The sequence below is a fragment of the Stenella coeruleoalba genome (genome assembly GCF_951394435.1).
Source record: "Stenella coeruleoalba genome assembly, chromosome: 16".
Classification (NCBI taxonomy): Eukaryota; Metazoa; Chordata; class Mammalia; order Artiodactyla; family Delphinidae; genus Stenella; species Stenella coeruleoalba.
The window spans coordinates 84,074,274-84,088,451 of record NC_137162.1 but is presented as its reverse complement, the minus strand read 5'-3'; the positions used below and the strand labels follow the sequence as shown (position 1 = coordinate 84,088,451).

At 41.2% G+C, this 14,178-nt stretch overlaps 1 protein-coding gene across 1 annotated transcript in view; it reads right to left on the bottom strand.

Annotated features, from left to right (window-relative positions):
- Positions 1–14,178, bottom strand: part of FMN2 (formin 2) — a 315,421-nt gene that overhangs the window by 220,542 nt on the left and 80,701 nt on the right. Inside the window, exons 3-4 of the mRNA XM_079899446.1 lie at positions 9,266–9,413; positions 1,899–1,954 (exon numbers count right to left, since the gene is read on the bottom strand). Of these exons, the coding sequence (XP_079755572.1) occupies positions 1,899–1,954; positions 9,266–9,413 (204 nt within the window). The remainder of the gene's footprint in view (positions 1–1,898; positions 1,955–9,265; positions 9,414–14,178) is intronic.

The following is a 14,178-nucleotide window of genomic DNA, read 5'->3' as shown; positions in this document are numbered from 1 at the left end:
AAGGGTTATTATAAGAATCACATAAGATAATGCAGTAAAAGAACAGGTGCACAGTACATAGGTAATTAATTCTAGTTTCCTGAATCCCTTTTATGGTGGTTACTTTAGGCTCTTATGAAAGAGACACACATCATCTCAAAAACGAACCAGTCCCTAAGTAAACTTATGATAAAGAGTCACCAATTCCAAGAGTACATGATGTCATTACTGAGGGCTAGGCTTCAACTGCTTCCCAACAATCTTACCACCAAATTAATTTATTATATTTTCTATCTTCTAGACACTTCACTGGCAACAAGGAAATGAGAAGGTGTGAAATTTAAATCAATCTATTTCCCCTGTGAGTTTCCAAGCTGTAACATCAGGTGTTTTAAAATCACCCAGTTCATCAGGTTTTCTGCTTATTATTGGTTCAGAGCTCATGAAACATAGAAAATCACTATAATTTTACACACATGAATATCTGCCTTGAATTATTCCAGCTGGAATCTTAATACACAAAGTAATGTTGTTGGTGTTTGGTCACCGTTGATAGTATAGAATACTTTTTGTCCAGGTTTTCTTTGGCATTATCAATATAACAGAGAATTCAGTAATATACGTCCTGGAAATAAGAACTAGAAAGATCTAACATATTATCCCAGATCACAGCTTAGTCATGCCAAAAAAAGCATTGCAAAAATAATGAGAAGATATTTTGAGGGCACTGTTTTTCTTAATTATTTCTCACTTTATTTCTCTTAACCTCTTTTCATTTTTCTTCATTGTATTCACTACTGGCTAATCATGTTAGCTAATCACAGTTAATGAACTACCAGCTCAGTCCACCAGGGCTCTTCAAGTGCCCCAGCCTGATGGAAGTCTCTGCTCTTAAAAAAAAAAAAAGAAGCTGGGAAAACCTGTTTTATGACATTATCCTTAAGAGCATCTTTACTCTTATGAAAGTGAACAGAATAGCTATATTTCTGAAAAGCACCAGATAATTTATAAAACGAAGTTCTCAACCAATTTATATCCTTATTTATCCTCCAGGAGGAATAAACTTTCATGTATGATGCAGGGCTGCTTCTTTTAAAAAAGGAAGTCATTTTATACTTGGAAAAGTTCTCAAAAATCAACAGATTCTTTGATTTTACAGAGAAGAACACTATGTCCCAGATAGCCTGAGTATGTTGTCACAAACTGACCAGAAACTGACCTGGGCCTGAAACTCAGGAAGCAGCCGTCTCATTTTCTACTCAGACCCCACTCCAGAAAACACACTTCTTGGTGGTAATTTCTAACACTAAGTTATTTTCAAAGGTAGAGTTAGGAGAATGTATAAATAAATTTTAAAAATGGTTTTATAACCAAAAAAGCAACTGCTAACCACAATTACTATTTCATATAAGTGTTTCCTATTTTTACAGGAAGTGCATTTTAGTGCAAGAAAAAAAGGCACAAAATGTGGCTTCTTTAGTAACAGAATAAGAAAGTTTCTGCGGAAATTAAACAGACACTAACTAATGTTTCATCCGCAAAAGCAACTTAAGAATATTATTTGGTTTTAGAAAAGCCCTGGCACATCTTATAAAAAATCATATCCACGTGACTCTTAGTGCAACCAGGCCCATCTCTATACAACACCTGAGCAGCCGCTGTTTCCTGATGGAGCCAGCACTTGTGGGCCCAGCTCTCCGGCAGGACATGGAACAACATGGATGCTGAGGAGTTTGTGCCCAGTGCCACTTCCAGGCTGATTTCCTTCACAAAGTCTAAATGAAAGAAAACCCCCTCCCACCTGACTGGAGTCCCCTGCAGGCTGAGAAACATGGCCACCTAGCTGGCTGGGCAGATGGAAAGATAAAGCAGAGGCAAATAAGAGAGGAAAGGGAGCTGACATCCTAATTAAATCTTACCTGCTGAGCAGCATCTGAATATTTTTTCGGAGTTTCTAAAACAGCAGATTGAGACTCTGGGTTGAAAAGGAAGAAGACAGGCAATATGTTAAAGAGCAAATTTTCCCATTTCTCTGATCACAAAATGAAACTAACTGTAATATACCTTCAACCATAATAAGCACAAAAACACCCAGGCTACCTTTCATAATAAGCATCCAAACACCCAGGTTATACCTCCATGTTATGAGGACATGACTGCTTTTGAGTACATGTAACACACAAAATGACACACCCATGTCATTAGGTATTTTTTAAATTAGATTATCTCTACACCCTTCTTTACACATCAGTCATGATTATTTGTCTCAACTCCTAGTTTCTACTTTGTGCCATGAAGTATCTGCCAAGACATTCACTGTATTATTCACTTAAGTCTGTACAGTGACAGAAGCCAACTCCCCAGTCTGGAAGGGTGGGATCTTGGTTGCCTTACCTGACTATTGACAACTGACCTTCCACTCTCAGTGAGAGGTAATGAGTGCTCACCAAGAGGCAATGAGTAATTGTCATTTGAGAACCTACGGGACTGAAAATTCTTCATGCTGGAAAACCTAAGGGGTAACCAAGGCCATGTTTTCTTTTGTTTTCTAAGCTAGGGGATACTTTCCTCTAAGTGAAGCTTGCACGGGAGTTACATAAAAACCTAAGAGAGCTTACAGGAATCCCCAGCGCTCTGTGGATGGGAGTCTGAGAACGACTCCCCTTGCCCATCCTGGGCATCTGTGGTGAGGAACCGAGGCCCCGACACAGTGGCTGGTGGTGAGACAAAGATGAGTCTGTCACCTGACCTTCACGCTGTCCCCTGCCCCCGACTGGCATGCAGACCAGACACCTGACAGCACACAGCTGTCGCTCTGAGGGATATTTCAGACCTTCCCAATTCAGCAGCATTTTAGTATGTGACATGTATGTGACAATGCATAGAAAAAATAAAAGGCAGTCGTGGTTTAAATCGTACAACATATTGCTAAACTAAATTGAAAGTTCTCATTTCACTTGGATTAAAGCACCGTCTCCATCTGGGCCCACGGACCTCCTTCCACCTGCCTACACCCCAACCTCTCTGGCTCCACACCCGCTCACAGGGCTCTGGCCACACTGGCCTTCCTGACACCCTGTAACATGCCAGCCCCACTCTGGCCACAGGATGTCCAATGAGGGCAGGGCGAGAATGTCTGCCCCCGCCCCCACCCGCTCCGGGGAGCACCCCCGTGGCCCCACCCCCACCCGCTCCCAAGAGCACTCTGCGACCCCGCCCCCACCCGCTCCCGGGAGCACCCTGTTCCCTCTCTCTCTCCACAGTGTGGGTTCTCTAAGGAAAGCCTGCAGAATTCACTTGTTTGCCGACTTCACTCTCCCTCCGACTAAGTCAAACACTGTGAAGAAAGACTTCGTAGATTCTTTCTTAATGAATCCCCAGCATCCACAACAGTGCCCGGTGCACCGCAGATGTTTAAAATATGTGTTGAGTAGTTGTGGGAGGAGATGAAAGGAGAGATCAAAGAATGAAGAAACCATGGAAGCGAAGCAGGAGCCCCAGGAAAGTGGACGCTGGGCCTGCACCTGAGCTGAGAGAACATCTTTCAGGACAAAATCACTGAGAACAGCAATGACATAATCACTCACCAACACGTGTCACTGTGGCAACAGAATATTAACAATGCAGGCCTTTTCCCAAATACTGCATTTCACTAAGTTAATCAAAACGTTTGTCTCTTACACTGACAAATTTCTACTCTGAACACAACACCAGAGTTGGCCAGTTTTGAAGAAAGAGCTTTAACATCAAAGCGAGGACAGTTAATATTAAAGCAAATCCAGAGTCTTGAATGCCTTTTGCTTTCTGCTGGTTTTCGTCACCTCCAAATCCTCCCAAACACAGGAGACTTGAGACAAAGTCCTGGGGCTTTGTACAGACTAGAACATTTTCTCTTCCTGTCTTTCTAGGTAGATGGTGCAGGAAGAGCCCACAGGGTCTCCTGGGGGTGTCACGAATAGTTCTTTCCCTTAGAGACGCACGCAGGGTTTCCCAGCTTTTGTCTATAGCCCTAGACCTCGTGACCTGCCCAAAAAAGCAAACTTCTGGCTCTGATGGTAAAAAGAATGTGTACACCTCACCAGAACAATGAACTAGAAAGACTTATCAATATTGCAATGTTTTGATCACCTACACCTAAACTTTGAGTTTCTCTCTATCTAATTCAACGGCTACCTGAATTGAGTTCATTCTCCCACCCTCACCTCTTTCACTACACTTACTTCCTTGAATCAGTGTGTCATGACATCTAGGAGAAATTTATACGTCAAAATATTCTCTTCAAAATCATAAGCTGTAGTACAGGAGTTCTAGAGGGTCAAGATGTTAAGGTGAAAGAAATGTATAGAATAACTATAAAGCAAGGGGAAAATGAATGAGAATAATCAAGAGAAGAAAGAAAAATAAATGTCAAGGAGAAAGAAAATAGGGGAGAATAAAAGTAAGAAAGAGAAAAAAGAAGGAAGGGAAAGAGAAAGAGTAAAGAGAAGCATGAAAAATCGCAAAAAGCGCTGCCCGTAGAGGGAAGCCAGGGCCCGGGCTGCGCCCAGTGAGCTGCCTCTGAGCACCGGCCGAGTCGGGAGCCCGTGGGCAGGCAGGTAAGAAGCCCACTGGGTTCCAGCATCCTCAGAGCGACGACCCCTTGTGCAAACCCCCGGGCCCTCACCCCGACATCCTCCCCGCAGGGCCTGGAGCTTTCGGGAGCCCCTCCTCCTCAGCCCCGCGTCTGAAGACAGTCCAGACAGCCCCCTTCATCAACAGGACAGCTGCTTTCGGAGTGACCCAGGGAAGCTCTCAAGGGCACATCTTAACTGCCAACTCCTCCACTCACCTGCCCTAAGGATTAAGAAACTAGACTGGTTTTAAAATATTACTGTGAAGCAAAGTAGGAGAAATAACCTTCCTGACAAAACTTCAAATGTTCCATGTTTTTAAAGTTACCTCACAAACAGTTCTGGACTCCCCACAATTCCAAATATGTTCTAGAAATGATCTCTCTATCATCACAAGTAATCCTATGACTTATAAAACAAAACATACATGGATGAGTTTTACATTTGTAGAGGGGACAGCAAGAAAAATAAGCAGGACATGACACTCTGGTAAGAAGGGAAAGTAAATCAAATCACCCCTTTAAATATACAAAATATGCCTTCTGAAAAATGAACTAAGAAATCTCTAAAAACTTACATTTTAGTGAGAAATGCACTTATATAAAATAACTAAATTATGCTTCTTTAATTCTATACATCAATTTGATTCAAATCTAGTCAATTTAATTGAAAGAGAATTCATTAAATTTCATTTAAATAGCATGACTTATGATTAGTGGCCTAACAAATGGTAGATGTCTCTACTTCTGGTATACCCTGTCCTTCCACAAATGAAGATGGGGTTATACATGTAATTTTCCTAAAAGGAGTCAACACTATTCTGCATATTTGATTATTTAATAGTCTGGATCTGCCCGTCATTGCCAACAAAGGTTATCCACACATGGGCGTTAGCTTGCATATATAAGGGGGAAATGCAGGCTGATCAAAATAAAACTTAACATGGAGAATCATTTCCAGGAGACACAGTTGATCTCTTCTAGAGCATTTTATTCCTTGAGAGACGAATGCCATCAAACATCCCCCGGCCCCTTACAGAATCTCTGCTTTACCTCAAGTGAACATGTGTTAACGCACTGGGACAGACCTGGAAATAGGGTGAGGATGCTGTTATTTGCATTTCATCCCACAGAATCTCCTTTATTAAGAACCAGTAGAAAGCCTTCTTTTGGATACTAGAGGACAGCAAAGTTGTCCTTCTGGGACTGTTGCTTTTCATTTCACAGACACACAAGGCGTGATACAGACTTGTTTCCACTTCCCTTCTACCTTAAACCCAAGGCATAAATTTCAACTACCTTTAAAAACTGCCAAGTCCTTCTGAAATACACTTCAGGATGCTAGTTCACCCTAGCCTCATTTTATTGCCCCATCCTAAATTCCTTTCAGTTTAATCTGTTTTCCTTTGTAATCCTCTTGTACACCTCACATATTCATAAGCTGCTCAGATCATTTTTTTGAAGCCAAGGTGGGTTACCATTCTTTCAGCCAGCATGTAAACAGATATTTTAAGATTTCTACACAAAAAGCTTGTCATGTTTCTAACAGCTCTCCTTCCATATTTTCCTCCAGGATTTTTTGTATCCAGAACTGCCTTTCTAAAATAAGTCCTCCATTCACTCTCTTGATCATTCATATTTTTAAAGGAAGATAAGGGCCTTGATTTTCCAAAGACTCACCAAGAATGATCAAGTCTCTGTTCACACCTAGACATCTTGACCCTGTTCTTCACACATTCAAAACTAAAGTTAATTCTCTCTTTGTGTAAATCTATCGAATAACTTTTGGAGCTTGGTAGTGAGCCCCTAAAACGGTCCTCAAGCTGTTTCAGCACACCGCGTTCCATCAGATACTTGCATTCATATGCTGAGTAGATATTTTATTTATTTTTATCTTTTTCAACAAAAGGTCTTCATCTTTTCACTCAAATATTTAAGTATATAATAGGTGTCCAAAGGTCTTGAAATGTCAGGAGTCTACACAGAAGACAGATATGTAGAGACAGAAAAATTACATATCTAAATAATCCACATGATAGAGATATGAATAAAATGCCACGGGGCTCTAGAAGAAAGAACCACTGTGGCAGGGAGGTGGGTTGTATCAAATAAGTAAAGGAAAATGAAGAGAGTAAAGAGAAAGAGAAAACAAGGTAAGTAAAAAGTTTTCTTCTTATTACAATTTCTGCCACAAACTTCTGGAGCAAGCACATTGCTTCCCAACTTCCCTTCCAGCCTTGTCCTTCCAGGAAACATTCTACAGACTTCAGACAGTCAGGCTCCACTGTGGAGGCAATGTAGACAGGCTGCAGGGAACAGGCTGGGAGCCGAAGATTCCCAGGAATCCACAGCCCTTGAGGCTTCACCGCAGCCTCTGCACTCAGACTCACATAGCAGAGGGTCCGTTTCTACATCAATAGGTGAAGGTGGAGAAAAACCCGTTTCACAAAATGGATCATGGAAAAACAAAAGTGAGTTTTCCGAGAAAGGCAGCACCACGAATCTGAATTAGCCAGACATGTGGAGTAGTAACCAGTGTGGAGAAGAGCCAAAAGGGGAAAAAAAAGAAAAACCAAGTTGGCAATTTTTTAAGATGGAACCACAAGTTTTTCTTCTTCAAAAAGAAAAAAAGTCATTGAGCTCTTTAAGTCAAAACTGAAAGGGACCAGATGCTGCAAACAGTGATTTTAGCCTTGACACCCTTGCACCAATCACAGTCAAGTGCACTGGAAATAGTTTATCACTTTTAATAATCACATTATCGAAGACTACAATTCATACCTATTTTTTTTAAAACAGTAGACTCGATGCACAGTTTTTACTACATTATCTACATTCTCACTCTTACAACTGACTGCTTGCCTACGACAGGGAAAGTGAATGCCCCAGAATGAGAATGCCCCATGGATTCACAGCAAGAAAAGTTTAGAAGGGCCATTAGACAATTTGGACAAAACAGCTGTTGGGCTGTTGGGTTTAAAACAGATCAATTGGAGAAAAACAAGTCACTACATTAAACTATTTTCTACTTACCTCCATCATCCTCTTCAAGAAGGCATATTTTAAAAGGAGACAAGTTGTTATATTAAAAATTGCTGCTCTGGCATTTTGCAAGCTACATCAAATAATGAAGAAAAAACTAGGTTACAAACTTCCTGACATCAATTCCGACTATCATCTCCTACCAAACTAAAATTCAGATGATCACTAATTAACTTTCCATCTAGTGTTCCTCCAGTATACAATAAAATCAGTAACATAAAATGTTTCAGTTAAAATTGAGAGAAGTAGACACACTAGGGAAGAAAAAAATGAAAACATCATCCTAATCAATGATGTAAAACACAAGATATGAACAACTGTTAAAATAACTCATTGAAATTGACTGATTCTACTATATCTACACCTAGTTATTTCCTAACCAGTAAGTAATTTTTAACATAAACAAATAAAATAGTGTATTTAATGTGATCATTATTTTAGTTATATGCTTTTCCTTTTAAAACTAAATTTGCTTTTATGTGCTTGTTTTTTTCATGTGTTATTATGTCAGCACCCCCTCGTCTCTGAAGGTCTACCTTGGCCCTTGATCAACTGTTCTCTGCACCACAGGAATCTCAGAGCCCTACACAGAACACATGTCCTACATTGCATCTCTTGTATGTGGTTCATTTCAGGGAGTATAGTCCACCAAGTAAACACTAAGCAGTGTTTCAAAAGCATCAGACAGTAAAAGGGGGACATGCAGCATTAGGTGTGGGCCCCCATTAAGTGCCTCAGTGCAAAGAAGAAACAGGTAAATGCATCGCTCCAGGACTGGGAGAAAAACAGAGGTTATAAGCACTAGGCCCCTCTGCATACCTTTGGGCAGGAGCCTAGAATAAAGTCCCTGACAGTGTGGGTCATTGTTGGCTTTAAAGGGAGCTCATGAGTTAGATAATGATAAACAACCAAATTCCATAAAAACATTGTTACAAAAATAGGATTCTTAATTCAATACAATAAATACAAAGTGCTTTCCTAGCTTCAGGCTCCATATAAAGCTGACATTAATCTCATGTTACCTTCAAAATACTTCAAAAATAACACAAAATATTTTAGGATGACACAAGAGACAAAGAGAAAAAAAACCAAAAGGAAATATTTTTTAGAAAAATATTACATCTGAACACTGAACAATTTTTTTAATTACTTAAAATTTAGATTTAGTAAAACATGTTTCTCTATTTTGCCTCTGTCAGTTATCTCTGAAGGCAAAGAAAAAAAGGAAGAAAAGTTCAAAGAAAGCAGTAAGGGAAGAGACAGGGGAAAGAGGTATGGTGGCCACCACCTTTGAAGCCAGTAGGCAGAAAGTTCCTTTCCGAGCTCTCAGCCCATGCGGAGTGTGCAGCTTCCCCCGGGTTGGTGGCCACAGCAGGACCCCGAAGCAGTGGTTCTCGGACTTTATATACACTGTGGTAACTGGACAACCCAGGGTCCTGTTCCCCAGAACTCAGCAGCCTTGAAGATGGGGCATAAGAATTTTCAATTTAACAAGCTTCCCGGTGATTTAGCTTGAGTTATATGCAGATTATAATCTAAGAAATACTTGAAGGGAAACCCAGACTCAATACCCAGTAGGTACTGCACAGTTATTCGATGTTACTTTCAGAATATTAACTCTTCCCGGGGCCCTACCTGTGTCAGCATCCTTGGGCCTGTGTTCTTCATCAGGAGGTTTAGATGGTGGCCAAGCAGCTGGGACTCTCCTGGGAAACTGCCCTTCTATATAATCCAGTGAGTGTGTAGGTTGACTAACTGCAGCCCAGGTGTAAAGTTGATCTTGCTATATTTCAAAAAAAAAAAATAATAAGCTATTTTAATTCAATCATGAAAAAATGGAGTCTTCTTGATTGATATTTGCAACATCATTTCTATCATAAACATACGTGTGGTGTGCATATATATACAAGCAAACATCCATAAAACATTAAACAGCATTTAATACAAGTCAGTGTAGATTCATCACATAAATATTCCTTCTCACGGTCTTTTCATTTTCATAACCATACCTGTTGCAAATTCTATTCTACGGTAAGATTTAAGTCTCTGTCTTTGGGGGTAGGAGGCCATGTGGGCCTACATGTAATTACAAGGTCAGAAAACCCACTCAATCACAGAGCTCCCTGATGAGGCATCTTCAATGCACTGGAATACGATGTCCCTTTGAAATCTGTTTAAACACTTGTGGCAAGGTCAGAGAACAGGCAGTGCTGGGCATGAAGGACCATAACAGCTTCCTCACCTTCAAGAGTAGGAAGCCCAGGAAACTGATTATCATGGTTCCAGGTTGGGGACTGTTTGGGAGACAAACTGTGAAAAAAAAAAGGTAAATGAACCTGCCAAGAAAAAAAGAACTGGGCAGGGATCTGGCAAAGAAAGCTCTTCCCAGCTGCAGACCAACAGAATCCAGAAAGAATGAGAAGCAGGCTCATAACTACACCTCGTGCCAGGAAGCCAAGTGGGAACCTCACAAAAGACGCCACACCAAGGCCTGTGAACACCTTGCGAAACTGCCCGCTAGGATTTCAGGGTCACAGCTGCTTCAGGACACAGGCTTGCAATGTACACAAGCCCTGGGTTCTCTTCGTGACGTCTTCCTTCCTTACAGGTATATTTCCCTAAACCTTTTGATCAACATAAAAAGTAAAGCCAAGAGAATAACAAAAAACATGCTGTAACCACCATGCTGAAATTGTGAACTTGAGTGAATGGATGGAGAGGCACTGATATTTCTGTAATTTGTTTAACAAGTTAATTTAAGAACTTCATAAAATATTCTTCAGTGTCAACAGTAAAATACAATGTATAGATCATTTAGTTTAAACTTCACCTTTAGGGACAGTCACTGGCCCTAACTGAGAACTCAGATTCCTGGGTCAGTGATATTGAATTGGAAGGGTCCCGATGCAGACCTGGCCAGCATTTCAGCCAGTCACATCTTTCAAGTATTCATACCTTGACTGACACCAGAGACTTTGCTATTTGGCCTACTGAATATTAAAAGTAGCTTTTCCAGCACTGTTGACAATAGCCAAATCATGGAAACAACCTAAATGTCCATCAACGGATGAATGGATAAAGAAGATGTGGTACATATATACAATGGAATATTACTCAGCCATAAAAAGCAACGAAATAATGCCATTTGCAGCAACAAGGACAGACCTAGAGATTATCATACTAAGTGAAGAAAGTCAGAAAGATAAAGACAAATATCATATATCACTTATATGTGGAATCTAAATCTAAATGAACTTATCTATGAAACAGAAACAGACTCATAGACAAAGAGAACACACTTGTGGTTGCCAAGGGGGAGGGGAGTGGGGGAGGGATGGTTGGGAGTTTGGGGTTGGTAGATGCAAACTATTACATTTAGAATGGATAAACAACAAGGTCCTACCGTATAGCACAGGGAACTATACTGAATATCCTGTGATAAACTATAATGGAAACTAATATAAAAAAAATGTCTATATGTGTATAACTGACTCACATTGCTATACAGCAGAGATGGGCACAACACTGTAAATCAACAATACTTTAGTTAAAAAAAAAGTAGCTTTTCATTGGCAAAATGAGTGGTTTAATTAGCGTGATATTAGAAATGAGCTCTCATTGGTAAAATAAAGGAATCCAATGAATATGGACCAGCAGAAACATCAGACATCATTCTTACAAGAACAAGGTAAGACATGGGCAAGGGGCGAGGTCAAGGCTCGATGCCCTGACGGTGCTGCATCCAGCGCTGGTCTAGGAAGCAACTCCCAGGCTGTCGGCAACCACTCGGCACAGAATCCTGCCGTCCTCGTGTCCATATCACCTGAACCTTCCATGTAAGGAGCAGTCAAGCACTCGCTGCCAGGGGAGCAAGAGGTATGTTTCCTAAAAGGGGAACTCTGACTTAGCGTCACCATCCTAATAGTAAACCCACTCAGCCTTGGACTTCATCTGCTCCATATAAAAGAGGCAGCACCAGCAGCTAGGGGGACAAATGTTTGCACTCAGGATTTCATCGCTCATTGAAAAACGAAGCTTGCTACAAGCACTCTGCAAATGCCAGAACAGCCCGGCCAGTCCTGCAGTCTTTCAGCCCCATCCCAGGACTGGAATACATTACAGCTCTGTGATGACAAAACCTCTCCTTCATCGTGTGGCTCCACGAGGAGAGAAGAAGCAAACACAAAGCTCTTGCATGGCTCTTTAACATCTACAGAATCAGATGTCAACTCTTTGACCTGTCGTTTAAGTTTTTCTATATTCCTCCCATTCATCCTCCCAGATTCATCTCCCCGCATTTCCTAAATCAAGCTCCACTCCACTAGAAGGTCCCACTTAGCCTCCCCACCCATGGAATCTAACCGATGATTAAGTCTAGCTGGGGTATGCCCTCCCCACTCCCAAGTCACAGCTCCGACAGGACGCCGGCCACCCCTTATGTTGACAGCTACCAGCACGTGATCCAGATCAGTGACCGAACACGGTCTTGAATGTAGCTCGTCACCCCTCAACTGCCTGAACTCCTTCAGCACATGAGATGTGTACACAAGTTCTGTAAATCTCCCCAAGCACTTGAGAATATTAAGACGACTCCATAAAAGCCACTTAATGTCTACTGAATTAACGAATTTGTCAGATAAAAGGAGAAAACAAAAGAGATGGTTTGTCAACATGAGCAGCAGCTGGAGCTAGGGATCTCATTTTCTTCATTTGCTTATTAACAAGGTACCAGAAGGGTATTTCATGTGCATCAAATGGAAAACAAAGGTATCAAGTGATCCATTATATCTAAACCTATTCACAACTATACCATATAAAGAAACATATGGAGCAGATAAAACTCCTAGGATATAATCAGTGCTGTACCCCAGACATATCTCTTAACTTTATGAGGCCTCAGTGTTCTCACCAGTAATTCAGGAAAACTGCCTGCTCTTGTCTTTTTCGCAGGACTGGAGTGAGACGGGTGCAAACACCATGTGGAAAGAGCTATGAAAACCACATGGTGTGATTCAAGTATAAGCACCACGACTACTACTTGTTTTGATTTTTTAAATCTATGTTTCATTAGAATAATCACACATTTCCTGTATTTTAAAAAGTCCTTTTAGAGGAATTAAATATTGTCATCAAATGTACACAACACCATGTGGTTGTTGAACCAGCACGAAATCTTTGCTATATTTTGAGAATCTAGGTGAGCAAAGTGTAGTCGGCAAAGTTCCCTTGGCATTTGTGCTGATTGTCACTAAGTTTTGAATTCAATTAACAACCGCCCTGTGGCATTTCCTCAACCATCCACCCATGCCTTTTTCTCTGTTGTATTTCTGTTTAACCTTTCAGACATGTTATGTGTTATTTTCCCAAGTAGAATATGCAAGCTTCCTGCCACCAGTCACCAACCACATCCTATACCCCTTGTTTTCCACCGGTTTTATTCTGTATACATAACAGACACACAATGAGTATTAAGGAATTGGAAGAGTCAAGATCAATAAAAGTGTCTTTTAACAAATTACACCATAGTTTTATATGAGTTAAAACAGGAACACTTTTCCCTGACCCTACTCCACCGCCTTAAATTCTTAAAGTCTGTTTTTATTTTTGTTGAACTGGATCATTTATTCCTATTAAAGAAAACAAATACATGCTTTCAACCCTAGGCAGATCAGAATATGTAAAATCACAACCTGAAAGTGGCATAAACAGGCCACAACCTAGTGATCCCAAAAAAGAAAACAGTTTCTTTTAGCAGATATTTCCCCATCTTTTAACTGGCCTATAAATAATAACCCCCCAAATAATTCAGAGCTGCAATTCACAAAGAGTTTATTTTAGAGGGCCCACTAGAAAATTGTAGCAACTGAAGTGAGGCGTTCTAAGAGTGCTTTGTTGAAACTGCTGTAGTCAAGATGAGGATTTGGTTGTCATCTTATGATAATATTTAGTAACGTTTCTGTTAACCGTGCCTTCGCTCTGTGCATGGGGGAGGATCTAGATTACTCCCTGAGAGGTGTGGCCACCCTTCCTATGACACTCCTAGGACGTGTCAGTGCGTGGCCATGGGCTGCCCTGCATGTGGGAACAATCCTAGTCTGGGCTCTTCACCTCCTCAGGTCTCAGCACTGCCTCAGCTCCACTGTCTGTCTTTCAAGGCCAAAAGGTGTCTATTTGAGTGGTAAATACAGTCCGTGTATCCCAGACATCCCAGCAAGTGCATTCTCCTAACAAACATCGAAAGTTCGACTGAGGGCAACAAAAGTAGAAAATTGCCACAAAGTACGGCACACGACCATTTCTTTACATGCACGCTATTCATCCCTGGAGTACAGAGAAAAATCTGTGTCAGGCCAGCAGACGGCTCTCAGCCTGCACCTGGTCACACTAGCCTCAAGAACTGCTCCAGCCAGCTGAGCCTGGGCGTGACCACTAAGAACAATACAGCAGGCCCTCAGAGAGTACACGGAGGGTGTGTCCACCCCCTTCCATAGCACTCTCAGGAGAAGGGTTCTGAGGATCAAAGGTCTCATCTTGGAACTTTAGAGCTT